A 25,530-nucleotide genomic window follows, 5' to 3' on the forward strand; every position below is an offset into this window, starting at 1 on the left:
ACGTCCCTCTGTCACACATTGAGGGAGTGGGTCAGTGAGACACACACACACACACACACACACACACACACACACACACAAACACACACACGCGCACACACGCACTCTACTTTGGTGATTACAAACTTGTTCAGTGTACGCTATATGGTTGTGATATGTATGCAGTTCTCATGAACACTGTTGCAGGCTGAGTGTTAAAGTGCTGATAAGCATGTTGCTGTAGGGATTTACAAATATCTGAATTCACAATGACGCCTGCAGATATTACAAGATGATGTCATATTTTTACAACATTGATAACTAAGATTGAATTTGTGACCTCCCATTTGCAAGAAACTATTTAGTAATTATTGTCTTAATTTCTCCATTTATCGTACTGCTTAACTTGTGTTTGCATTTTTTCTTCTTGTTTGTTTGCTTCCTCTTATTTGTTCCTGTATATTTTCCCACCACCTTGTTAAATCCATTCCTTAACCTTAATTAGATCATTAAACCAGAAAGGAAGAGTCAAAATTATACCTGTAGATTATGGCATGGGCGTTGAAGATTGGGAAAACAAATACAAAGGGCAGGGCAAGCCCCAGCTGAGTGCCTTCTTGGATGATGAGGAAGACAATGTTATCCTTCGAATGGGAATACCCTACCCTGAGCCATCTCACTCCTCTATATGTCTACATTCTCAACGCACTGGTTTTCAGCCTGCCACCTACCCTGAGGGCTATGAAACTATTGATCGGCGGCGTAAGAAAAAGATAAGGGACCCAGGAGGGTTGCTTAGTATAAAGGCAGACAGAATGAGAGAAGAGGCTTTTCCTTCTGACCTTGAACTGCTCCGTGAGAAGAGAGGGGAGCTGTTTATGCGGCAGGTAGTTGAGATGCAGCATGAGGAGGAGCATATGACATCGTGCCTCAGGCCATACCAGAACAGGCTTCTCTACAAGACAAGGATGTGGGCAAAAAATGAGCTAGACAACACTTTGGAGAATTACGTGGCATACAAAAAAGAGCAAGATGCTAGAATGAGGGCACGGTTTGATTTTGATTTAGAGAGCTCTGACGATCTGCACTTCTCTATAGGAGCAGATGAGGATATTGATGATATCGCCTTTACACCAGAAGACTTTCACCCAGAGAAAGCAAGACATTACAAAGACAGGTTTTCTGTATCCTGTGATACAGAAAATTCTCAGGGTCCTCGAGAGAAGAAGTATGGAAAAGCTAAACTTGGAGGATGGGCTCCGGAGGCAATGCTCTCTCCTGTAGAGGAACCAATTGATGAGTATGTAGACCCCATGGATGAGCTCCAGTGTCTAGTTGAAACAGTTTCTGAATACCTTGCTGAAAAAGAGGAGGAAATTAGCAAGTATGGTTCCCTTCCTAAATCAAGCAAATCTAGGCTATCATCTCTGGGTAGCTATAGAACTGATTCTTTTGGAGAAGACCAAAATAGTTCATCAAAGGATCCTAGAGGAGAACCCCAATCAAACACTCCTTCAGATCAGGGCATTTTAGGAGTAAAAATTGCCATGAGCTCATTATTTAGTTCTCTCACTGACAGAGTTGGAGGTGGCACCAAACAGCCTGTCTCATCTCCCCAAGCACCATCTACACAACCCTCCAACCAAGCTGGACTATCAAAACTGCTGTCCTTTATTCCTAAATCAAATAGCTCAGCTCCTGTAGCTGTTATATCCCCTGTAGAAAGTTATCATGAAAAATCATTCAGTTCTTCTTTGCCTTCTCAGCCACCACAAGTTGCCAAGACCCAAGGTCATCATCAAGAAACAAACACTCAAACAAGTACAAAGGAAGATGCACTCAAGTTTGTAACGAACCCTCACGGTGCTCCAGGAAACTCAGTCTTGGGAAAATTGAATCCTTTAAAGCTTTTTTCAGCAGGGAATAATGGAAACTCAACTGAACAGGCACCACAGTCAACATATTCTCAAGGCCATACACAGTGGCATGGGAAATATGGTAATCAAAGCAAAGAGTCAATGACAGCAGAAGGAGAAGACAAATCCGAAAAATTAAGAAGTTCCTTGCAAGTGAAAAATTGGAAACAAACACAAGATGAAAATTTACATGGCGGAACAAATCAAATTATTTACAAACAAGAAAATGTGCCTATTCCAGCAAGGTCGACCGGCCAAGCACAATCGGCAACTGGATTCTTTAGCCCTTTCAAGAGATCATTGAGTTCATTGATCACACCTGATGTCCCCATTCCACCCCAGAGAGCTCCACCTGTGGCCGTTTATCCAGTTTTTAGGTCAACAGAGGATCCCCAACTAAAGAGACCTGTGGAGGACCCATTATTGAGCAGTAAGCTAAAACTTCCTTTTGTTTCCTCTGAAAATGTCTCCAGTCAGCAACATCCCAAGGCAGAGGGAGGCATGCTCTCTGGATTCCTAAAGTTTGCATCCAGTGAAGATGTTGTCGCCTCCTTGAAGACAGACAATCCTGTGCAATCGCATCATCATTCAACTTCAGCACCCTCCACTACTTTAACACAGAATTCTACCGTGCCCCAGGACACTGAGAAAGGATGGTTTTCCAGCATTTTTAACCCTACCTCAGTTGCCTCTGTCTTGAACCAGAATTTAACTAGTGATCAGCAATGTCAGAACAACAAAGTGCCATGTGGCTCACATGCAGGACACATGTCAAATCAGAAACCAATAGCTACCCCTCATGGAACGCAGCATCAAGCTCCCAATCAGCCTGAATCACAACATTTTTTGACAGGTCTTTTCAAAGGGAGCTCAGCTGAGGACATGGGCCATAATCAACCCAAACAAGTAGGACTGCTATCAGGACTTCTTAAATTTGGCTCTACCAGTGACCTATCTGGCAATTTGCCACAGCAGGCTTCCCATAACAATCCACCACTCAGGAGCAGTAATCCCCCACCGTTTCCTAATGACATTCCCCCACAACAAAGTTCTTCCATACCACGGATTGGAGGCCTTGTCTCGGGGCTATTGAAGTTTTCATCAACAGAAAATATAGCACAAAACCTACAGCCTTCTGAAGCTGCAAAACAGGGGAACATCCTTGGAAATCACTCATGTCAGCAGCAGACTTCAGATGAAACCCAGCAAACACAATCGCAACAAAAGGGGCTGTTGTCTGGCTTGTTTAAATTTGCATCCTCTGAGAATGTTTCAAGCAGCCAAACATTGCAGCACCAACAAAGCAGTGTTCAACATAATCAAGAGGCTCTCAACCAACAGAATAGTCAAAATCCAAACCTAGGGCCTCATCTCAAGAATAGAGCATCAAGTCAGCAAGTTGTACAACAGGAGAGAAGTAAACCAGGCTTTACTCAACAACAAACTGTTCCACTCCAGCAACCAAAGTCCCAACAAAGTGGTCCTTTATCTGGTCTTTTTAAATTTGCTTCGGCCGACAACATAAAGGCACAAGAACATACATCAGCTCAACAGCATGGAACTATGCCAAGTAAATATAACCATGAGCAACCATGGGCAAGTAATATACCTGTGTCCAACCAAAACCAACCACAAAACAGCTCAACACAAAAAACAACTCAAGCAAGTCTGCTTTCTGGAATATTCAAATCCTCCTCAGAAAATATGGCTCAACAGCAGCAGCCCAAAAGCATTTATGAGACACAACAACAAATCAAAGTGCCAAGCAGCCAGACTGCTGAAACACAGGTGGAGACAGCAAGTCAATCTGGAGTGCTCTCAGGGTTGTTTAACAAGTTAACTAAATCATCTGAAAACGTTACCTCAACCTGTCAGATATCAACAGGACAATCACTACATCAAAAAGCCAATAATTACACAGACACTATGACAACCCCACTACAAAAACACACTAATGTAACACAACAATTCTCACAAGAACATGCAGAGAAAGAGGAAAGAAAGAGGAATCTGCGACCTGCCCAGCAAGGATTTTTATCTGGACTGTTTAGCAAAAATGTAACTGAGGACCCTTGTACTCCTAAACAACTAGAAACATCTGGTCAGATTACAGCGCAGAAACCCTCAAATAGGTTCACAGAGTTACATTCAGGCACATTAAAATGTGCTTCCTCAGACTTAGGAAGGGACAGCTGTCAAAGAGTGGTCCAATATTCTTCCAGTCCAGGACAAAGCCGATGCGCTTTAATCAGCGCACCTGTCTCAATGAATACAGAGAGTTTAGACTTAAGAACATCAGTCACTTTTGTAAGATCTCTTCAGAATCAAGCAACATATTCCTCAATTAGCACAGGTAATGTATCTCAGTTAAATTATTCTGGCTCACTTCAGTCAGTGCCCGCAATGTCTTATAGTACAGGGAATATCCATTCCCTTTTGCAAAGTCATACACCTTTCTCAGCAATCAACATGCAGCCATTCATTGGTGGAAGCACTTCATCCTTGTATGGAGCAACAGAGCAAAACCTTTACCATGGTCAGTTGTCCCCTTACGGAACTAGTCCCTCCTATGATGAAAACCAGTGGATTCGTGAAAGTGCTCTCTGGCAGCAGTTTCAAAATGAGTCACTGAATTATCAATTCCAAGCAGAGGATCAAGTGTATAGACAGAGCTGGGAAGGTGTGTCATTACAGGCATCTGTTTTTCCTTGCAGCTCCTCAAATACATATCAGCCAATTAACTCTTCCACACCATGGCAAGGTGTTGTTTGCCAGGAGAAAATTCAACCATATCCGTTTGAGGGACATAGGAATGATGATTCGTATCCAAAGAAAAAATTATGGAACAGCCATGGAGACTTGGGAAACATAACATATTCACATAATGAGGAGGGTGCATTGAACTTAACCAATAAACAGAGTAATGCAAAGTTTGGGAAATGGCACTCGTTTAATGATGGCAGCACTTACAGCTTGAATGGTGTTTCATATCATGAAGGTTATTATGAGGAGACTGCGCCAACATTATCTTATGCGGCTAATTGGCAACATGGAATGGATAAAGCAGTCTTACAAACTTTCCATACAGATGGCATGTTGCATCAGAGTCAGTTTAATTTTAACAGACCAATAGATTCAAGCTGTCCCCTGATTCCTAAAACTGAGACGGAAGAATCTCTGTACCTGGAAGACACTGAGTGGTATCAGCAGTGGCTTGCCCTTTTGGAGCAAGGTATGTGGTGGCCAGCAGAATATGGTGACTGTGGCTACTTTGTTTACACAGATCATGAGTACATTTATGCCTTGCTTACAGATGCAGCAGGTGAATATGTGTATGCTTGTGCCCCTGAAGACGAGTCTTGGGGAAATGCACAGAAATTAGATGGTTTTCCCAGTGCTTGGCTAAACAGTGAAATGGTTTCAGTGTGTGGCTTTAAAATTCCACTTTACAATGAGGACGAGCTTCTTTGGCTACCTGGTCAAGATCACAATGATTCACAGCTTCTTAATGCCCCTCTAGATTTGTCTGCTGCCTATAGAAAAGGAAATCAGATCATGAATTTAAATCTTGAGCAGTTTTCACAAATGTATGAAAATTCATTTCTGTCACAAGGGCAACAAGGTGTAGATTTCTCATCTTACAGATTGAATAAAGTCAGAATAGATCCAAGACAGCACAGTTATGTCAATGAAGACCACTGCAAAGATGTTCTTGACCTTTCCTGTCGTAACAAAGACACCACCGCCCCTTATTGGACAAACCAGGATATGAAGACGTTTCTTGCCCAAAAGGTTGCTGTTTCCCTAAACGCTTCGGGCACAAATTCCAATCAGCAGTTATTTTATAATTGTTACCAGCCTAGCCAACGGCGGCGTTCATCCACTGGAGTAACAGTGAAGCATGTAGATGATGTATCAGAGAATGAATGGAGGGAGAGAGTTTCTCCAGGAAATGAACTACCTAATCGTCAAGTCAAAAATATTTCTTCCCTCATCTCCTCTTTTGTAGGCAAAACCTCACAGGCAGAGTTAAACAAAACTAGCGTATCCTCCTGTGATAAAGCTCCTGATAAAAATTCAAAGAGAATTCTTACATCAGGTTTCCAAAGCCTTAAGTCAAAGATTATCAAAGAGGAATCTACTGCTGATGTGACTCAGCTAGATTTAATTGTTAAACAACAAATTCAGGCATCAGCTACTACACAGAAAATAATTTTGCCCACAGTACAAACAAGTGCTCCAGTGGCTCACCCTTCAATTCAATCACATACAGCTTCACAGAAACCTAGGCTTTCACGTCAGGCTACCATGGTACAACAAGCAAGCCCACAAACTCAGCCCAGTGTCCCAGCACCTTTAAGATCAAAAGAATATGCTATTACACCTGGACCACCCGGACAACTTACAGCTAGAAAGCCAGTGGATAAACCAGTGGAGAAACCATCTGAACAGCAGGCAGGCTTGATGAACTTTTTGAAGTCTGCAGTGGGAATAGAAGAATCCATGCCAGATCCTCAGAAAGGTTCTCAGACAAATACCCATGAGCAGAGCAAACCTGGCAGCACTGCTTCTTTACCAGGCAATGTTCCTACAAATAAAGAGGCTACAGGAGTGTCAAATCTCTTTGGCTCAGTTAGCAGCCTATTTAGTTCTGAACCATCTCCACCACAGAAACCGCAATTGAAACCTAGCGTTACAGAGAGTTCACTGACATCAGTATCTAGACCTAAGGGTATACAGAGACAAAAAACAATGGACCAAAGTGGTACCTTACGGCCCGCACAGAGCCAAACTCCAAACAAAAGTACATCCCAAGCATTTTCTCCCAGTTCTTCCACCGTCCCTCCTACAAGCCGTTCAGAAACTGTGCCAGGTACAGAACAGACAAAACATGAAGCAGGAACTAAACCATCTGGTGGACTGTTTGGATTTTCAATTGGAGAAATGATGACAGGATCAACAGCAGCTGCCCAATCTAGACCCACAACTCAATCATCTGCATCAGCTACAGCTCCACAAGGAGAATCACTTGGTAAAAGTATATTGTCAATATTTGGTGGACCAAATCCTCCGCAGGCTGCACCTAAAACTGGGCCTCTGCCACAGACACATTCACCAAGTGCAGCTCCACAACCTTCTCAACAGGAATCCCTTGGTAGAAGTTTATTATCAATGTTTGGAGGATCAAGTCCTCCTGAGCCTCCGCCTCCCCCTCAAACCAAGCCTGTTGCTGAGGTACCACAACAGAGAACTGTTCCTCCAAAAGACCCCCCAAATACAGGATTCTTTTCAATGTTTGGTGGTCCCAGCCCCCAACAGCAACCCCAAACAGGATCTCTTTTAGGGGGAATTCTCCCTGGGTCATCAAATTCAACTGAAAGCCCAATGAAGGGACTGTTGTCAATGTTCAGTGATCCCAGTCCCCCACAACCTCATCCACCAACATCGTTATCTCAACAAAGAGTGGCCCAATCACACACTCAACTACAAGTGAAACCTCAGACACAACCTAAACAACAAACACAGCCCGAAGCACAAGGGCAGCCAGCTACGGTTCTTAGGGGAATATTCGGTGACCTATCTGCCTCTAATGAAAGTCCAAGAAAAGCTTTGTTCTCCACGTTTAGTGGCCCGAGTACTCCTCAAACATTAGGAGCTGGGGGAAGTGAACATGTATCTACTCCCCCAGTGACTGCAGCACCCAAAGAACCTGCAAAGAGTATACTTTCTGTTTTTAATGATATTGTGTCACCTCCAACACAAACTCCAGTAATTGTTACTGATATTAGAGAGCCACCAATAGTGCAAGGTTCTTCCCAAATGTCATCTCTTTCCAGGAGCCATTTGCCAGTGACAGCGGCTACCAGTGAAATACCAAGTGAAGTGCATGTTAGCCCATCAACTGAAACTACTGTAGATACTATACAGCTTGCATCCATAAAGTCAAATTCAGAATGTGGCACTGTTGAAAAGGAAATGAGCACAGAAGGTGCTCCCCAAGATCCTGCTCCCTCAAAAGAACCACCAGCTTCTGGCTTTCTGTCTATGTTCAGTGGATCGGGCCCAAATGCTTCATCCTCACAAGCAGGATTAATTTCTGACAGTCCAGCTAAAGGGTTGCTTTCATTGTTTTCTGGCCCCAGCACTGAACATAGTGCTAGCCAGATAGGTCATACACACACTGGGTCTGCCCCTGAATCATCTGGCCCAAATGACCAATCAGCCAAGGGTTTATTGTCTCTTTTTGGAGGTTCTTCTTCTCAGTCATCTTCTCAGCCTGGAAATTCTCTTTTAGGGTCAATGTTTGGAGGCTCTTCACCCCAAACAACAGCTTCTCAAACAGGGGGGTCATTATTAGGTGGTTTATTTGGGGGATCTACTCCTCAGGCTGCTCCTCAAGTTGGCCCAGCTAAGATTGGAGTATCTGCTCAACAGACAGCAGGCCCTCAGGCAGGAGCATCCTTACTCGGAGGGTTATTTAGTGGATCTGCTTCCCAGGCCACTGGATCTCAGACTGCAGGGTCTATTTTGGGTGTTTTTTTTGGAGGATCAACAGCTTCATCAGCAGCAACTCAGACTAGTGGGTCCTTTAGTGGATTGTTTGGTGGGGCTGGTACCCAGACTTCAGTGCCACCAAACAGTAGCTCTATATTGGGAGGTATTTCTGAAGCATCAGCTTCTCAAACAGCTCCGGCAGGGACTGATACATCTCTTCTGGGTTTTATTTTACCTGGAGCTTCAGCTTCTAATGAGACACCTGATAAAGGTGTGCCTGGTATGCTCAGAGGCTCTGTTCCACCTGCAACACCTACTACAACAGCTATCCCAAAATCCAATGATGCCAAGAAAACTTCAACTACTGACATAACCCACAGTTATTCAGATGTTCTACCAAAATCTAGTGATGAAGCTAAAACTGCTCCAGCTCTTACTGGTCCTGAAATGTCTTTACTTGATCCTGCTTTCAAAAGCAAAGAGGAGCCAGGAACACTACAGCGGCCTGACAGTACAGTGCAATGTCTTGAGACAAGTCTACCCAAAACTGATGCCAATGTCACAGACGTTGATTGCCAAAATGCTAACAAGCCAACAAGCCAAGCAAATAATCTTCATTCTAAAGAATTTGATATATGTGCAGAAGCACAACAACCTGCAAGAAAAGACCTTGTAAGTGGCCAGCCAATTCTAGATACAATACAAACTAAACTAGAAGAGGAAACACCAGCCTTACAGTCAGCCAGTACTAAAGTCCAAGGACAACAAAAGCCTCCAGAGCCAGATAAATCTCTTGGTGACTCAGCAGCAGATGCAGTTACAGGCTTTATGTCCTCCCTTTTCAAACCAACAGTTCCTCCCGCTGACGGTCCTCAGCAACAGCAGAGTGCTACTGGTCAGAGTGGAGCATCACTATTAGGGGGCATTTTTGGAGGCTCCAACACTGAGTCAGCAGCCCCCCAGATTGGGGAATCTTTATTAGGAGGTTTATTTAAGGGCTCTGCTCCTCAGTCTGGTCCTCAAACCACAGCCCCCACCACTGGAGGGTCATTGTTAGGTGGTATGTTTGGAGGAGGATTAGCTGCCAAGTCTGTAGGTCCCCAGACTGGTGGATCGATACTTGGTGGGATGTTTGGAGGATCTGCATGTACAGCACAGCCTGGTGGTTCTTTACTTGGAGGAATGTTTGGAGGAGTCACTGCTCATACTGCAGGATCACAGACTGGAGCATCAATACTTGGGGGTATAGGCGGATCTTTTTTTGGGGGTATGGGACAACCACCTAAGCCATCTGAAACAATGCCAGCTGGGCCCAAGCCAATGCATGGCACTACTCCACAGTCACAGATTAAGAATGGAAGTGTGTCACCAAAAGTGTCTCCATCTGGCACTTGGACTAGCTCAGATAAAACAATAGAGTCAACCTTACATAACATGCAAGTTGAATCTGGTAGCCTAACAAATAGTAGTGCAATGACATTTGACACAGTTTGTATAGACACCTCTGCTCTCTCAAGTACTTCAATGAACATTGCATGTGATCCCATCCATCAGTTAGAAAACACTGAAAAAAATAAACCAGCTTTTGATGGAGAGATTATACATCAGAATTCCATGGTCATTATAGGAGACCCTGAAATTAAAGGAAGTGACAAATCAGTCCCACCTCAAACCCAAGAAGTAGAGAATCAAATAGCTCATGCATTTAATCAGTTGCCCAACGAAGAGCCACCTCAAGCGAAGTCTATGTTTGGTTTTATATCAACACAAAGTGATGCAGGGAAATCTCTCGGATCCCTTTTTTCATCAACTACATCATCAGATGCTCCAACAATGCCTCAAACAGAAAGAGTGAGTGGTCTGTTCACAGGAATAAAAGCCTTTTCTGGAGGCTTATTTCAAGAGGAAAAAGCTGTTGCCGGAAAACGAGACTCACCCTCCCCTTCATTATTTGGAACAAAAATAGGTTTTCCTTGGCAGGCAGAGCCACCCAAGCCACAAGATGTCCCAGTTGTAACATCTCAACCCAAAACTAACAAGCTGACAAGTGGTCAAACACATGCTGTACAAAAGTTTGCAACATCTGATGCCCAAAAAACTGAATCGGTAGGTTCCACAGATGAAATAACAAACCCCCAGATATGCATATCCAGTCCTGAAGTAGATCCTCCAGCCTCCCTGTCCCCAAAGGAGAAGGAAGGGCTTGTAGAAACATACCCCTCTGCAGGTCCTACCTCTGGAGTGCAGCTGGACAACCAGTGCAAGAAGGATCTATTGAATACCAAAAGGCTAGTAAAAGCATAATAAATGGAATTCCCCCTCACCATTTATGATGCATTGACATTTTGAAACAAACATTCCCTGTTCAGCTTTGCAATCCATCCCCACTATTTGAATGTAATATTTAGTTTGAGCATATGTGTCAGTGTGTGTGTGTGTGTGTTATTCAATATGGGTGTTATGTGTGCAATATCTACATCCTTTACATGTAATTTCAAAACAGAATTCCAAACAAAATTTACATATTTATATATTCATGTTCAACTCACAAGCAAACCTACTAATAATAATTCATTGGTTAATCAAAGAGAATCAGTTTTGTGTGCTATGATACTGATTCATAGTTTGCTTAAACTTCTATCCTCAATAGATGTACATTTTGACTGTAATCATCAGACAGTAGTTCTGCACTTACAAATCAACTAGTTATATCCTCAGAAAATGTCTCAGCAAACGTTTGACACATTTAATGTCTTCTTTAGTTTGTAATGAGACACACTTAAAATATTAGCACAACTGCATGACATTATAAATAATGTAAATTAAGTTTGGTGTAAAGTATTTTCCAGTTATGTGTATCTAATAACATAAATCACATTATGTAAATCCTCAGCATTTAACCAAGAAACATGAAATTAAATCTAATTTGCATTCAGCCTCTTAAAAGGAGGGAGACTTAAATGCCACTTTCAATTTTAAACACACAGATAATCTCTGCATATTTTACTGTCTACATCCATCTGTCCTTCAACCTCACGTCTCCATAAACTTACTTACCATCAAACGCCCTTTATATGTGTTCTGTCCTGTGGACAGGTGAAAGGATTGACATTTACTATGAAATATGCAGATGTAAGTGTGTGCAGAAATATATTCTTTTTAGGATTAGCAGCAACAGTGGAATTCATACCTCACATCACGAAATAGAGCATACTGGTATAGGTGCCATTTCTATTTAAAAATACAGTTCAAATGTAGAAAAAGCTTGTGCAGTGTGTAATGCACATTTTCATTATTTTCCAACATGCAACAGCCCCCCTGAAAGGTTGGGTCTTTTTAGCACATGATGTGGTGTGTGTGTACTATACCAATTTTATTTTAGAGGGGTTGTTAATAAAATCAGACTTTTGTTCAATAGTTAAAATAATGTTTGCATATAATTCTTAGTAGATTGGAGGGGATTATTACAATTTAAAAACTACTTTTTGTGTTGTTTCAATATAAAAAGCATCAAACCATTCTAAATTGAAAAAGTACTCAGAATTCCTTTTATGTAACAATCCCCACTTATCGAACGTGGAGCTAGAGAGCTAGAGGAAAAAAATAAAACACAATAATATTTGGGAATAGTCTTTCACCCATTTGTGAACAAAAAAAAAGTGTTCTGACATTAAATATTTTCCTCACTTTCTCTCAACATTGTAGTCCAGTGGAAAGTAGTCGCTTTGGGTCATCAGGCAACCTGAGCCAGACCAGCTCCCAGCTTAGTGAGACTGGCCAGGAGAGTACTGGAGGTTCAGAACTAGAGGAGTCTTTCCACTCCTACCACAGTACCAGCATTCACCCCTACACCAATGGGCAACTACGCACCACTGAACATCCTCCTACCAATGGACACTCTTCTGTCGGTGAGCAGGAGAAACATAGGCTGTCCCCTAAAGTAGAAGAAGGCCTGAAAAATGACACTCCAGCAGAGCGAGGGTCCACCAAACTCTTAAGGTACTGTTTTTTTCAACTCAGTTATATGCTATAATGAAGATGATTGGTAACTGATAGATAGTATCCATCTCTTGCTGCCACTCTACTCCTAAATCCTTGTAACCTAGGTTCCGTGAGGATGGGCCACCATTACCCTTCTCCCCATCCAGAGTTCGTTGGTTAAAGGCCATCAATAAAGTTAGGGTTCAGCTCCGGGAGGTAAGCAATGTTTTGCTTCAGTTCTTCCTCCAATATCTGATCTCTCATTGTCTCTAAAGCCTGAGATTCCTACCCTTTTCTTTCCTAACCCATCACACATACACAAAGATTACACATGTACATACATTTGCCATTCTTTGAAAGTGGTTGAGTTTAACCTCTTTGGTTGTTTAAGATGATGCGCTAAAATGTATTCAAATAATATTAGAACTTTTTTTTATTTTTTGCAACAAAACACATTTGCTCCTCTGCAACCTCATGATTACACATTAAATATTTGGAACTGTTGAGTACAAAGACTTTTGATAGCCTCTAGACAGCAACTTGGGGTTCAGTGCCTCATCAAAGGTACCCCACCAATAATGTAAGGGTGAGTGTATTTCATTATTTAGTTTCACCCATCTGTATATTTTCCGCAAACACGGTATTTTAATTGCAGCTTTGTCACGGCACACAAGTCATGCACTGTTATGCATCTGTTATCAAAACCAAGTACCAGAGAAGCTTGGATTACAACACACACAGAGGTGGTGTGACTTCATTCTCTGCTCAGGACCCCATTACTCCACTCTAACTTCACATAGCAATTATTTGTTTACTGCAATATTAATGTTCTGAATGTCGAGTATATCCCTTTTGAAGGTGGACAGTGAGTATTACGTACTAAGCATCTATAAAGAATCTGGAATGCTATACAGTATTTGGGAGAACAATGTTTTTTGGTCTAGGGACATCAAACAATTAAATAATCAGGCTTGAACATAGCAAAGTGCCTATCTTCTCATTTCTCTTCTTTCCATCATCTCATCCCTTGGGTGTAAAAAAAACATGATCTATTTAAAAACATCAGAAACACAACATCAGAAAACATCAGAATCGCTCAGCCCTAACTGGGATTCATCCCCTTGATTAAGTTTTTATGGCACAGTAGTAAAGGAGTTGCTCATATAGAACCTTGATTAGCTCCATTACAATGATTACTTTGCATGGATTAGTTACGACTATAACTGTAAATGGTGGGTGATTGAAGACATGAGAATAAATGGAAAGCAAGTTGAAAGCTGTCTAAGTGCCATTTATTAGGATGAAGGGAGATACTTGATACACACAGGTCTAATTGCTCAAAAGACTAATGACTTTAGTTGTTAATCTATCTAGCAGTTTAACAGTAGTCAACATAACAAGACACTGTAAAACTTCCTTGCATGCTTGTTTGCATTCATATAATAGAAATATATGAGATGTGTGGCATGTCTCCAGTTTCCTCGAAAATGTTTGGCAGCAGTGGCACACGGGCAAATAGAGTCTGAAGTGGAGATGGCTTCCAGACCGCTTTTCAGTATCACTTTCAGTACCCACATTTAATAGACTGAGCTGCAACCTTTGAAAAGAAATTCCTACCTTTTTACAATTTTTCATCACCAGGGTAAAGGTAAGCGAGGAAATCAATTAGTGCAGGGAAACCACTGGTACTGCTATGTTTATCAGGGCAGTTTTCACTTTTTTTATAAATAGAAAGAGCAAAATCACTATTATCAGCGGTTGGCAGATGTTGAAACAGAAAAAGAGTGAATGAGACTGAGAGCTGGCAGTCTCACAGCCTCAGATTAGCTTAGTGGTAATACATTGCCAGAGGACTCAAGGAGAGAGAGAGCACTGAAAGCATGCAAGAGGGTGGGAGGGGAGTAGGGATGGCTACTTAGCCAGGGGTGAAGTGCTGTGTGATCGTGGTCTACCACTGTCGCCACTTGCCATTTCAGTGGTATGAATGAGGGATTTAGCCCTTCTGTATATATGTCAGTTAAAGAAGATCTGTTGGTACATTTTAATGGGAAACAGAAAGTTACCATTACTGATCTGCTCAGTGACCCTCCACGTGGATTTAATGGATCTTGCAAGATAACGTCCACATGTTATTAATTATAATTGTTTCCATAAGGTAAGGCTTGTATTTGTATTTGTCCTTTTCTGCACTTAGGTCTTAATCTTGTGTAAATTTTAATTGGTATTGTATTAATGTATGTTATACTGTACAAAACTGGCTAAAAACTTGACTAATGTACATAGAAATGTTAGATCTGTCTTAGTATTTATACAGAAACAGAATTTCAACTTGTTTCAGTAGGCAGTTGATCTACATGTGCAACTTCAAAATGAAGATTACTTTTAGTAGGGAGAGAAATTAGATTGCCAAAGGCTATTACTTTGATGGTACTGGTAATAATGCACTCAATATAATAATAACAATAATTGTAGTGAGCTTGTTAATTCAAACAGTGCGAAAAATATTTTGAACAGTCAACACGTTAACATGTGAAGAAACCCCCAAAGTGTTTCATATTCACTAGTTCAACAAATCTAAAGCAGTTGTATTCATACCTTTCTCTCAAATTGAGGGAGGGTCAGCAGCCAATGTTCATCACATAAATATAGAATTTCTGCATTCTCTATTTGATTATCCAAATGGTGATGCTCAGTGGATAAAGATGATTTCACTGAGCTGGTCTAATATATACTATGACTAAATGGAAGGAGCAAATGAATCACATCCATGTAATTGCTAAACTGTTGCACCTTTTTGTAAACAACTCAAACAGTGCAGATGCAGTTTAATCATTACACAATTACACATTTAGACTATTACATGCATCCCTGGATTATGTGATTCCATCAGATAGATTTATGTTCCATTTTTGTCGTATTCAATAATTATTTTAATGTAGGCACAGTGGTCTGAACAGTGGTTCAGAGTTAAAGAATAAACCCATGCAGCTGGTGTGGGTTTAAAAGAATGACATGGCCCAAGAGAAAACAATTGACCTGTCATCTAATTACCAAGCTGCCTTTCCAAAGCATCCTAATTACAGAGATAAGCAGCTGCATGGTGTTCATTCTGCAAGTTGCTATTCTGACTGAGAAGTCAGTTATAGACGCTGTCTATCTTAACTCTATACAGTAGTGTTGTCTCTCACTTTGACCTCAAATGTCAGCAAATACATAGCCATATGTTAACTATTGAATTATAACTTGTAATCACAGTGTCACACATTGAAATTACTTCTGTTGTTTTCTTCCATAACTATCTGGTCTGTTGCTCGTAAAAAATCCAGTAAAATTAAAAAATATAGGCTGAAAAATGGTACTGTTTACATGTATTCGAATATTCATTTCACTTCCATTAGTATAATTAAAAATACGAAAATATGAAATTGAAAAAAACTCCCTTTTTTAGAAGCATGTAAAATATGTTCTTGATTTGGTGGTTTTGTAAATAAGTGTGGCTGCTATTTCATGGCGGAGACATAGAAGAATAATAGCATAATAGAATGTCTATCCAAATGTGATTTCTATAGTAAATTGAATTAATACACAACAAGTGCATATCAGTGCTTGGAGTTTTCACTGCTTTGTTAAAAAAATATCTTATTTTTTTTGTCAGTCACGGTACAGGCTCTCAGTCATTTGAAGTTTAAGATGTCTTTTGCTAACACCACCCTAAGGAGGGGTCACTGAGGTGGTGATTTGTCCATGTGTGGGAAAACCTGATCAAGAGTGCCACTTCTCAGGGATGTTCTCCAGAGGACACATCAGTGGACAGGATGAACCCTACAAATCAGAGCTACTTCCGCTCTCGCCCAAAAGGCTAGACCTGCAAGAGAAGAGATCTCAGAGCCCCAAAGTGGTGCAAAACCTGCACAGAAAGCTACAGAAATACCTGCAGGGGACAGAGGACAACTCCCTTTATGACCGGTCATCAGTGGATTCTACCTGCACAAAAGATGACCTTACCCTGTCTGAGGAAATCAGGCGTTCAGATTGCCAGGATGGTATCAGGGTTGGGGAAGATACTTTACCCAGGATCCGAAATGAAGAGAAAAAGGAGATGGATGATGAGGAGACGGAGCAAGGCTCTAGTAACATAGTGGACCATATACTAAAAGAGTTGAAAGGCATTAACAAGATCCAGGAGGAAATTTCTGACCTGAGGCAATATCTAACATCTGTACGAGGCTCCGTGGATGAAGTATCTTGTTGTGTCGATGCAGTGCTCAGTGAAATAGGTGAGCTGTACTCTGAGGCTTCAGCTGCACCTCACCCTAGTCCTGTTTCTCAAACACACCGCACCAGGCAAGGAAGCTTGGGTAGACAGAACGCCATCACGTCTCTTCAAGGGAGAGACACCAGTCCACTGTTGGATCGCAGAGATTCTGGAAAAGATTCGGGATATGTACAATCTCACAGATCACCCAAACAATGGCATGTTGATGGAGCCACTCTGCAATCAGACCAGCAAACAGACCAAGAAAACTCAAAGCAAAAGAGTTCAAACATGCACATGCTAGCCCCTACAAAACCTGACCCCTGCTACATGGAGCTTCATTGTGGCCATGGCTATCAAAGCACCAGCTCTTTGTCATCGTGTCTCAGTTCCAATTGTCCAGAAGCGAGTTGTCTCTCTGGGGACACAGAATGTGACAGGTGGCCTTCTTCTGTTGATATGCAGCACAGTACAAGTGGAGAAGGAGGTTGGAGCGAGGAGGACATCTGCTCTTGTGCAAACAGTGGAGAAGAGCTAGATAGTTGTCTTGGTGTTTGGGACAGGTGTGCCACAGAAGAAACACAGAGCAGCACACCAGACCATTCTTCACAGAACAGCTCTGAGCATCTTTCACTGCTGTTTGGACACCAATACAACACTCCCTCTAGTTCTTCCAGCATAGTGGACTGGATGCCCCACATACTACAAAATGAGAGAGAAAACTTGGAGTGTGACTGTTGTACAAACTGCCCATACTCACGTAGTTCTGGTTACCACACCATGGATGCTTGTGCAAATGAACTGGGTAGTGAGCCCTCCAGGAGTCTGAGTGTCTCCACTGTGCTAATGACAGACTGTGATGATGGTTACCTAGAGCCACATGCACTATGCAATGACTGTCCATCTTCTGGTGACACTCTTGATCTGGGCTCTTCTGACAGTTTGGACAGGGAGTGGACAGATCATAGTATCTCCAGGGATGAAACGGGAGAATCTTTGTCACAAGAGTCTTCTGAAATAGGTCCCGATAATGCAGCTGTCACTCCAAATGTAGGTCTTGATATAATAACTTTTAGCAAGGCTGTAGTCACTTTTAGGTCGGCTGTGAAAGGGGCTTTGAAAAAGTTGGAAGGATCCAACCCTCAAGGGGTTCAAGATGATAGTGAGTCTGAGGCATGTCTGTCTCCTGTCAAACAAGCCAGTGAACCCAAAGTGGAGGTGGCCAGAAGAGAGTATACAGAAGGAGAGGTTAGCCTGACAGAGAATCACACTCATTTTGGCACTTCAAAGGAGAAGAGCGAGGCTTCGGTCTACATGGATTGTGGTGAGACACATGAGAACATGTCAAGCTCCCGTCAAGCATCCCCACATGATGCAAGCCAGTCTCTCTGTACCCCAACTGAGTATCACTCTTTAGAGATTTCACAGGCCAAAGGAGAATGTCCAACTGATGGGGAACTTTCCAGCCTTGACCTAACACCAGAACATTGTCCAAGGCAGCCTGTAAGTCCACTGGACCCAGCGCTCTGTACAGATGAGGTGAGGTTAGGTCCAATTAGGGAAAACTACATCCTTGATGAGGCAAATCAAGGAAAGCCTGCCGATGCCACCCACAAAGAGCGTATGGCTAAGTTCCAACGCATTCTGAGGGAAAAGAGGCAAACCCGTCATAGACTGTCCAAATCATCTCAGGGGTCTCATGGTTCTCAAGGGTCCCATGGCTCTCAAGGATCTCAAGGATCACAATCTCAAGATGAGTTTATCTCAGGTATATTATCCCATTTAAGGATACTTTCTTTTGACTTCAAAGGCTGGCAAGCTCAGTAACAACAGCCAAAAATATATCTTAGAGCATGTAATGATCTGATTAAATGTACATATATAGCATTGATTTTAAATGTGTATATAACATTATACATACAGTTATAAACACTAATCCTTCTAATCTAATTTAAAATCCTTTTTTCTTTGCAGAGTGTGGGAGAGAAGATAATCAGGTTACTTATAACATCGGCTCCATGTTTCAGCTACAATTGTTTTTTTTTCTGTTGATTTTGATTGTTGTAGTGCAATTTTGTTTATTTATTTTGCCATTATGTGTCTTCGTCAAAGGGAATGCTTCTGTGTACTTCAAAAAATAATAATGCACTATATTCAAATGATCCAGGTTAGCATAGAGCTAACATATAAGAATAATAATTGAAAACATCATCCTGCAATTCTGGAAAAGCATCTGTCCAATCACTTCAGTTATTCAGTTTAACAAATAGTTTATCATTGGTTTCATTCATGTTGTAGCTTTAGAGTCTGATTCCCCGGTGCCACTGTCAATGAAACTTATGAAAGATTTTACCTTTTAGGAAATAGTAAAAACCAAAATTGCAAATACAGCTGTAGCCAGTAGTAATTTTGGTGGTTTTGTGAAATCCTTTCAAATGTTTAATCTATTTCTTATAAATTATCTGGGGTGTCTCTTAATGCAGTCTCTGGGAAAACAGATTTTCATTGCATCTTGACTTGAGAAATATAACTTCTTTTGTGGTTATGTATTGACATAATGTTTGTCCACCATTTTATTTCACTAAACATCGTTTACAATTAAATGTATTTGATCCTGTGTTTTAAAAGCACTGTCACTTCTTATTTATTTGACTTTGCATGTTCTGTAACATCAGAGAGGTGAAACTCAACCAAATGTAACTTTCCATTATTCCAACTTTCCTCTTCTCATGATATACTGCTATGTGTGAACCTTTGCATATTGTCTGCCTAATTTCTCAGATTTGATCTCTTGTAGGTTCGAGATGAAGATCCCAACGTTAGACAAGCCTGGGTCCAACCAGAGTGAGTCATATTTAGTTAACACCTACATTTAGTTTGCTTAAAACAATTATATTGATTTGGAGATTTGAATTAATAATAAGTAATAAATTAGCATTTTATTACTTCTAGCCGTTATAATTGCATTGAAAATGTCCTGCTGTGTGCTGCTGTGTTATTGTATGTTAGGACTTTTTTCCACTTTTATTCTGTTTTTGTTGGTGCATAGCGGCGGATCTGGTCTGTATGGAATTGACAGCATGCCAGACCTGCGTAAAAAGAAACCTATCCCCTTGGTCAGCGATGTGGTCAGTACTTACTTGTCACTCCTTTGCTATATATACTGTATGTCATATGTCTTCCTGTTTGTTTTGTTCTTTTCTTTGTGAGTGCTCTTTTTTTCTATTTGTGAGACCACCACAGAAGTCAGTTCTTTTACCTTTTGAGCTGGATTTGGGATGAGATTGTTAACAATAAATTGAGACAAACAAATATGACATCAAATATGAAATCAGCCTGCTAATTTCTCTCTCCCTCCTCTCTTAAACCCAAAACAATTCCCCACAACTCTCTTGAACGCATTCACTCTCCTTGGTCAGGCTATGGTAAGTCAATAGAAACCAGTTGCCACTCCCCTTCTCCTAAAGTGCAAAATATCAAGTAGGACAAATACAAAAATAGTTGCCTCAAACATGTATGTCTATAGCAAACTTCTCGTTCAATACAAATTAAAACTTTTGCATGCATCCTCATGGGCAGCTTTTCTTCCTGCTTGATATTATCATGATAATATAAAAACATCATTCCTCCACCTTGGTTTGCTTTTGTCTTTGCCTGCTGAGCCACAAATAACAAAGGGGCAAGGGTGGAATACAATACTAACACTCTTATGGAAATGTGTGGCTGATGGTTTTGGTATTGTTTTATAGGGTTGATACTATAACCTTTTTCTTTTTAGTAATCTCCTCTTTAATAGTTACTTAGAACTAATAATACTCACATGGGTTTTCTGATCATCTGGTAAGAATTCATCAGTATGACACTTACAACTACCCCAGCCACCTTTTTTAACCCTGCTGACCTTCATTGTAGTTGTAATATTTTTAGGTGTTGTGGGTTGTACATATGCGTTCAATAAATGCTAACTAAGTTTTCCCTTGCCGCCTGTTTAGTCTCTTGTCCAAGCCAGGAAGGCGGGGATTGCATCTGCCATGGCTGCACGGTCCTCAGTCAAAGATGAGGAGCTGGTGAGTAACACCTTAAACATTATATGCTTTTATTATAGAATCATAAGTTCCACACAAAAAGAGTGTCTCCACCATCTCAACAGGTGTGTTGTGGTGCTATAGGTGTATTTTAAGTAGCACTGTGTCTTTTTCTCAGCCGATTCTCTCACTATAATTGAATCAGCAGGAATTAAATATATTTGATATACATACAAATCTCCCTTCTTGTAGAAAATCCATGTGTACAAAAAGACACTGCAGGCTCTCATCTACCCCATATCCTGCACCACGCCACATAACTTTGAGGTGTGGACTGCCACTACACCCACATACTGCTATGAGTGTGAGGGGCTGCTGTGGGGAATAGCCCGCCAAGGCATGCGATGCTCTGAGTGTGGGGTCAAGTGCCATGAGAAGTGCCAAGAGCTGCTGAATGCTGACTGTCTACAGCGTGAGTACTGCCCAGAAAACAATGAAAAGTCACTTGTGCTATTAACGGTAGTTTAGATTTGAATGTGTATCCACTCTTGTTAAATGTATAGGTGCTGCAGAGAAGAGTTCTAAGCATGGAGCTGAAGACCGGACCCAGAACATTATCATGGCCATGAAGGACAGAATGAAGATCAGGGAAAGGAACAAACCAGAAATCTTTGAACTCATCAGGGAAGTGTTTGTCATCAGCAAAGCCATCCACGCGCAGCAGATGAAGACCATCAAGCAGAGTGTACTCGACGGCACCTCAAAGTGGTCGGCCAAGATCACCATCACAGGTGATCCCACTGATCTAACTTGACAGAAAAATGGATGAAGTTCAACTTTGTTAGCGTCACTCTCAGCAGCACCACATGGGATTCTTGTTAATCAGAGGTGTCCAATAACAAAGTACAAATACTGTGTTACCTTGCTTGAGTAGAAATTGTGGGTATGTATACTTTACTGGAGTAATTATTTTACAGCAGACTTTTTACTTCTACTCCTCCCATTTTCTCGCAATTAAAAAAAAAAAAAAAGCTTTACTTCTATTTTAGTTTGGCTTGTTTTCATTCTGACTGGACATTGTTTAAAAAAGAAGAAAAAAAACAAAAACTATCAAGATAAATTACGCCACCCGGGTTGAGTGATTTTGATTGTGGTTGGATGAGAAGTGTACATACCATTCCGATCCCCTATTGGTTTGTACGTGATCCAGTGCACCTGCACATGACACAAATCACGTCACACTCCAGCAAGGAAATGGCAGACGTATGTAGCCTAGCAGGAAGATGTCTGCGGAGAGACTCACGAGAACTCGAGCAAAATGTCCCAACGAAGCACCAGCGAGGCGGTTGTTAGCCAGGAAGACCGGCCAACCCTTCCTGTACCTGGAAGAACTTTTTGAAATGGTTGGATGAAAAACCAACTCCTTTTGAATGCCCTGCGCACCAGAGTATGAGCTAATTGTTTCCAAAACTCCCCGTCTAATTTGAAAAAGCATATTGATATTATTTTTTCCCCCTTACATTACTTTTACTTTTATACTTTAAGTAGTTTTGAAACCAGTACTTTCACACTTTTATTTGAGTAAAAAACTTGAGTTGATACTTTATCTTACCTAGTATCTATACTTCTACCTCAGTAATTCATGTAAATACTTTTGACACCTCTGTTGCTAATGGTTGTTTCTCGTGTCTTTGTCTCTCCGTCATCGCATTAGTTGTTTGTGCCCAAGGGCTTCAGGCAAAGGACAAGACAGGCTCCAGTGATCCATATGTCACTGTTCAGGTGGGCAAGACCAAGAAGAGAACCAAGACCATTTATGGCAACCTCAATCCTGTCTGGGAGGAGAAGTTCCACTTGTAAGTCCCCAAAACGACTGTGTGTATTAATGGTAAACGTTTCTTGTGCAAGGTTCTGTGTAATAGTGGGAGTGCCTGTACAGCAGAGCATACACTAGCCTTGAGCTAAGTAGGATTCATCAGGTAAAGGCTTGAGTTTTAACCCTTTTCAAAAACAAGTTTAAGCTTATTATTTAAAAACACTGTATCAGCTGTTAACTTCTGTGAGATTGCATCTTGTATTATACTATTCTTTAGTTTATAGGTTGTTTCCTCCTGTTTTTTTTGCTAGCGAGTGCCACAATTCCTCAGACCGAATTAAAGTGCGCGTGTGGGACGAGGATGATGACATCAAGTCGAGGGTTAAGCAGCGTCTGAAGAGGGAGTCTGATGATTTCCTCGGCCAGAGTATAATCGAAGTTCGAACGCTGAGCGGCGAAATGGACGTCTGGTACAACCTGGGTGAGTATGCTGTCATGTAATGGACATACAGTGAAAAGTACACTGTTTGTATACCAGGAGAGGAATTAAAGATGGTCTATTTCTTGATTGTATTTTTAGACGCCAAGTACTTTATTTGTACAATATACCGATGCTAAATAGGACTTAGAGATCCGAAACTAACTTAGAGATCATGCATGCATATTATGAAGGTGCATATTCTTCAGGAAGAGAGCAGTTTGGTCATTTCTTTACAATCTATAGACATCTTATACCAGGGCCCGTGGATCATGTGATACTGCATGTTGTTGCTCATTTACCATGTCGGTTTTGCTTATTTCTACCTTAGGCCTTTTCTCGCCTTTCCCTCTTTCATTGTACATTACTTTCTCTTACTGAAGAACTGATCTACTTCCGATGAGGCGTACATTCTTACCACATCTGTGTCTTCCTGTTTGGTGCTAAGAGTTCTTATTTCATTGTTAAGTCAGTGGTTTTTCTCCTTTTGCCTGCCTTTTTTCTTTTTTACACAGGCAAGAAGTGCCCCCAAGGCCCATATTGACATGCATGAAAATACTGGCTTTTTTGGCATGCTTATTCCATCAGTTCCCTTTGCGCTTGCTGACAAAAAACGTATTTCATGATAATCACCAGTACTCTCCCACTGGGTGTGAAGATATTTTCATTAGGATGAGGCCTGGTTACAGTCAGTTAAAAGTACACAGGAGCTGGTTTATTAGTCCCTTATGGTATTTTGTATAAGCGCTGGTGGTACAGCCCAAATGCAGACAGCTTGTTTATCTCTCAGGGAAATCTCCCCCTGTCATATTTGTCATGCAGATAAACCGCATTGTCGTTAAAATGTTATTTTGGAATTATTATCTCTGTCTGTCTGTTTCCTTTTAAAATCTTAACAGCTTTTATCCAGGCATCAACCCAGAAGTTAACGGGCAGATTTGCCCACCCCAGGCATTGTGTCATGTTGCTCTGATCGCTATCCGTTAAGAGCACCACTCACATTTTTATGTCCATATTGTACAGTATGTAAGAATGAGGCGTTCCTAAGCACGACGCATCTCTTGTTTCAATTTGATTAAAGTGCAGAAAATGACTTCACTGTGGCATTAATAAACCTTCCATGGGACGAGCATGGCAGTGAATGTGCCCATAAATCTTATGTTGTTTTGTTATAAACTGGAAGACATGAAGTGCTCAGCCTAATATCCTTCTCTTAAGCGCAACAACAAACTATCCCTTTGGTTAGGAGTCATTAGGAATTTCAATTTGAAGAAAAATAAACAATTAGTCTTGTAATATGCCCCATCAAATTTTCTCATCTCTATCTCTGTCTTCTTGTGCCTGAAAGCGGCCCTCCATACTGCCCCCCCTCTCCTCCTGAAGTGTGTGATTATCAAGTAGCAGCACTCCAGTCGGACATTGACCGATCTGTCGACATGTACAAATTGCTCCTAATGATGTGCCTGTCAGGGCAAATAGCAGGGGTGAGCTGCTAAGCACTCCACATCCAGAGAAGCTCTGGCTCAAGTAGATTGGGTGATCTGCGCCGAACTGTACAGCCCACTGCCATTGTCTCCCTCACTATCAGCTAGAGGAATTCTATTAGCGTTGCCGGCTCTGCACTGCCATCAAACTGTAGAATCAGAATCCCCTACAATAGAACTGCCATGTTAATAGTCAGTAATTAGTGTTGTGTTAACAGACTGTGTCACAGTGTCACAGATTAGTTTTGGAGTTATCAACCGTGTGTGTGTGTGTGTGTGTGTGTGTGTGTGTGTGTGTGTCTTCAATTACAGAGAAGAGGACGGACAAGTCCGCTGTGTCAGGTGCCATTCGCCTCCAAATCAGTGTGGAGATCAAAGGAGAGGAGAAAGTGGCTCCGTATCACGTCCAGTACACCTCTTTGCATGAGGTATTTGATTCCCACTTGCCATGACCTAAAAACAGACAGGATATAAATTCAGCCTAAATGGTCTACCACAGGACAACTGTATTATAAGTAACCACATTGCATGTGATGAGAGGTCTCTGTAATCAGTCTCCAACCGAATCAGTATCAGTCATTTAGACGGGATTCAAATCACAAATTGCATCGTCCCACCTCTTCCCTGAACATACCTAATCCAAATCAAGTCCTTCGCCATGTAGCCTGTGCTTTTAAAGCAGCCAATCCCGCGTCCCATCACACAGACCAAGGGTTTCCAACCCTCAATACCTTCGCCACACATATCCTGCTAAGGTACCCTTGTGCATAAACCTCCACATACTCATCATCATGGGTTCCGATCAATAAAAGCTGTTTGAATGACATTAACCCAAAGTTTCTGTCTGTCACAGAATCTGTTCCACTACTCGACGGATGTGCTTGGCCAAGGTGCGGTGAAAATCCCAGAAGCTCGTGGAGACGATGCCTGGAAAGTCTACTTTGACGATGTGGCCCAGGAAATAGTGGACGAGTTTGCCATGCGCTATGGGATTGAGTCAATCTACCAAGCCATGACGTGAGTCTGGGCTATGACAGACGACATATACATTTTCTCCCTATATCTCTCTCTCTCTCTCTCTCTCTCTCTCTCTCTCTCTCT

General features: G+C 41.5%; 1 protein-coding gene and 1 long non-coding RNA gene across 2 annotated transcripts in view; one reads left to right on the forward strand and one right to left on the reverse strand.

The window, feature by feature from the left end:
* Positions 1-25,479, forward strand: part of LOC117959906 — a 55,752-nt gene extending 30,273 nt beyond the window's left edge. Inside the window, exons 10-22 of the mRNA XM_034897304.1 lie at positions 485-10,678; positions 12,096-12,389; positions 12,497-12,587; positions 19,424-19,470; positions 19,676-19,754; positions 20,046-20,051; positions 20,619-20,693; positions 20,904-21,123; positions 21,215-21,442; positions 22,366-22,507; positions 22,779-22,948; positions 24,742-24,857; positions 25,283-25,479. Of these exons, the coding sequence (XP_034753195.1) occupies positions 485-10,678; positions 12,096-12,389; positions 12,497-12,587; positions 19,424-19,470; positions 19,676-19,754; positions 20,046-20,051; positions 20,619-20,693; positions 20,904-21,123; positions 21,215-21,442; positions 22,366-22,507; positions 22,779-22,948; positions 24,742-24,857; positions 25,283-25,450 (11,830 nt within the window). The 3' untranslated portion in view covers positions 25,451-25,479. The remainder of the gene's footprint in view (positions 1-484; positions 10,679-12,095; positions 12,390-12,496; positions 12,588-19,423; positions 19,471-19,675; positions 19,755-20,045; positions 20,052-20,618; positions 20,694-20,903; positions 21,124-21,214; positions 21,443-22,365; positions 22,508-22,778; positions 22,949-24,741; positions 24,858-25,282) is intronic.
* LOC117959911 lies at positions 18,829-21,933 on the reverse strand. Its single transcript, XR_004660030.1, has 3 exons — positions 21,827-21,933; positions 21,754-21,758; positions 18,829-18,839 (listed from the first exon to the last, which is right to left on the reverse strand). It is a non-coding gene; the product is annotated as an uncharacterized LOC117959911 (long non-coding RNA).
* Positions 25,480-25,530: the final 51 nt, after the last annotated feature.

Source organism: Etheostoma cragini, chromosome 16 (assembly GCF_013103735.1).
Source record: "Etheostoma cragini isolate CJK2018 chromosome 16, CSU_Ecrag_1.0, whole genome shotgun sequence".
NCBI classification, from domain to species: domain Eukaryota; kingdom Metazoa; phylum Chordata; class Actinopteri; order Perciformes; family Percidae; genus Etheostoma; species Etheostoma cragini.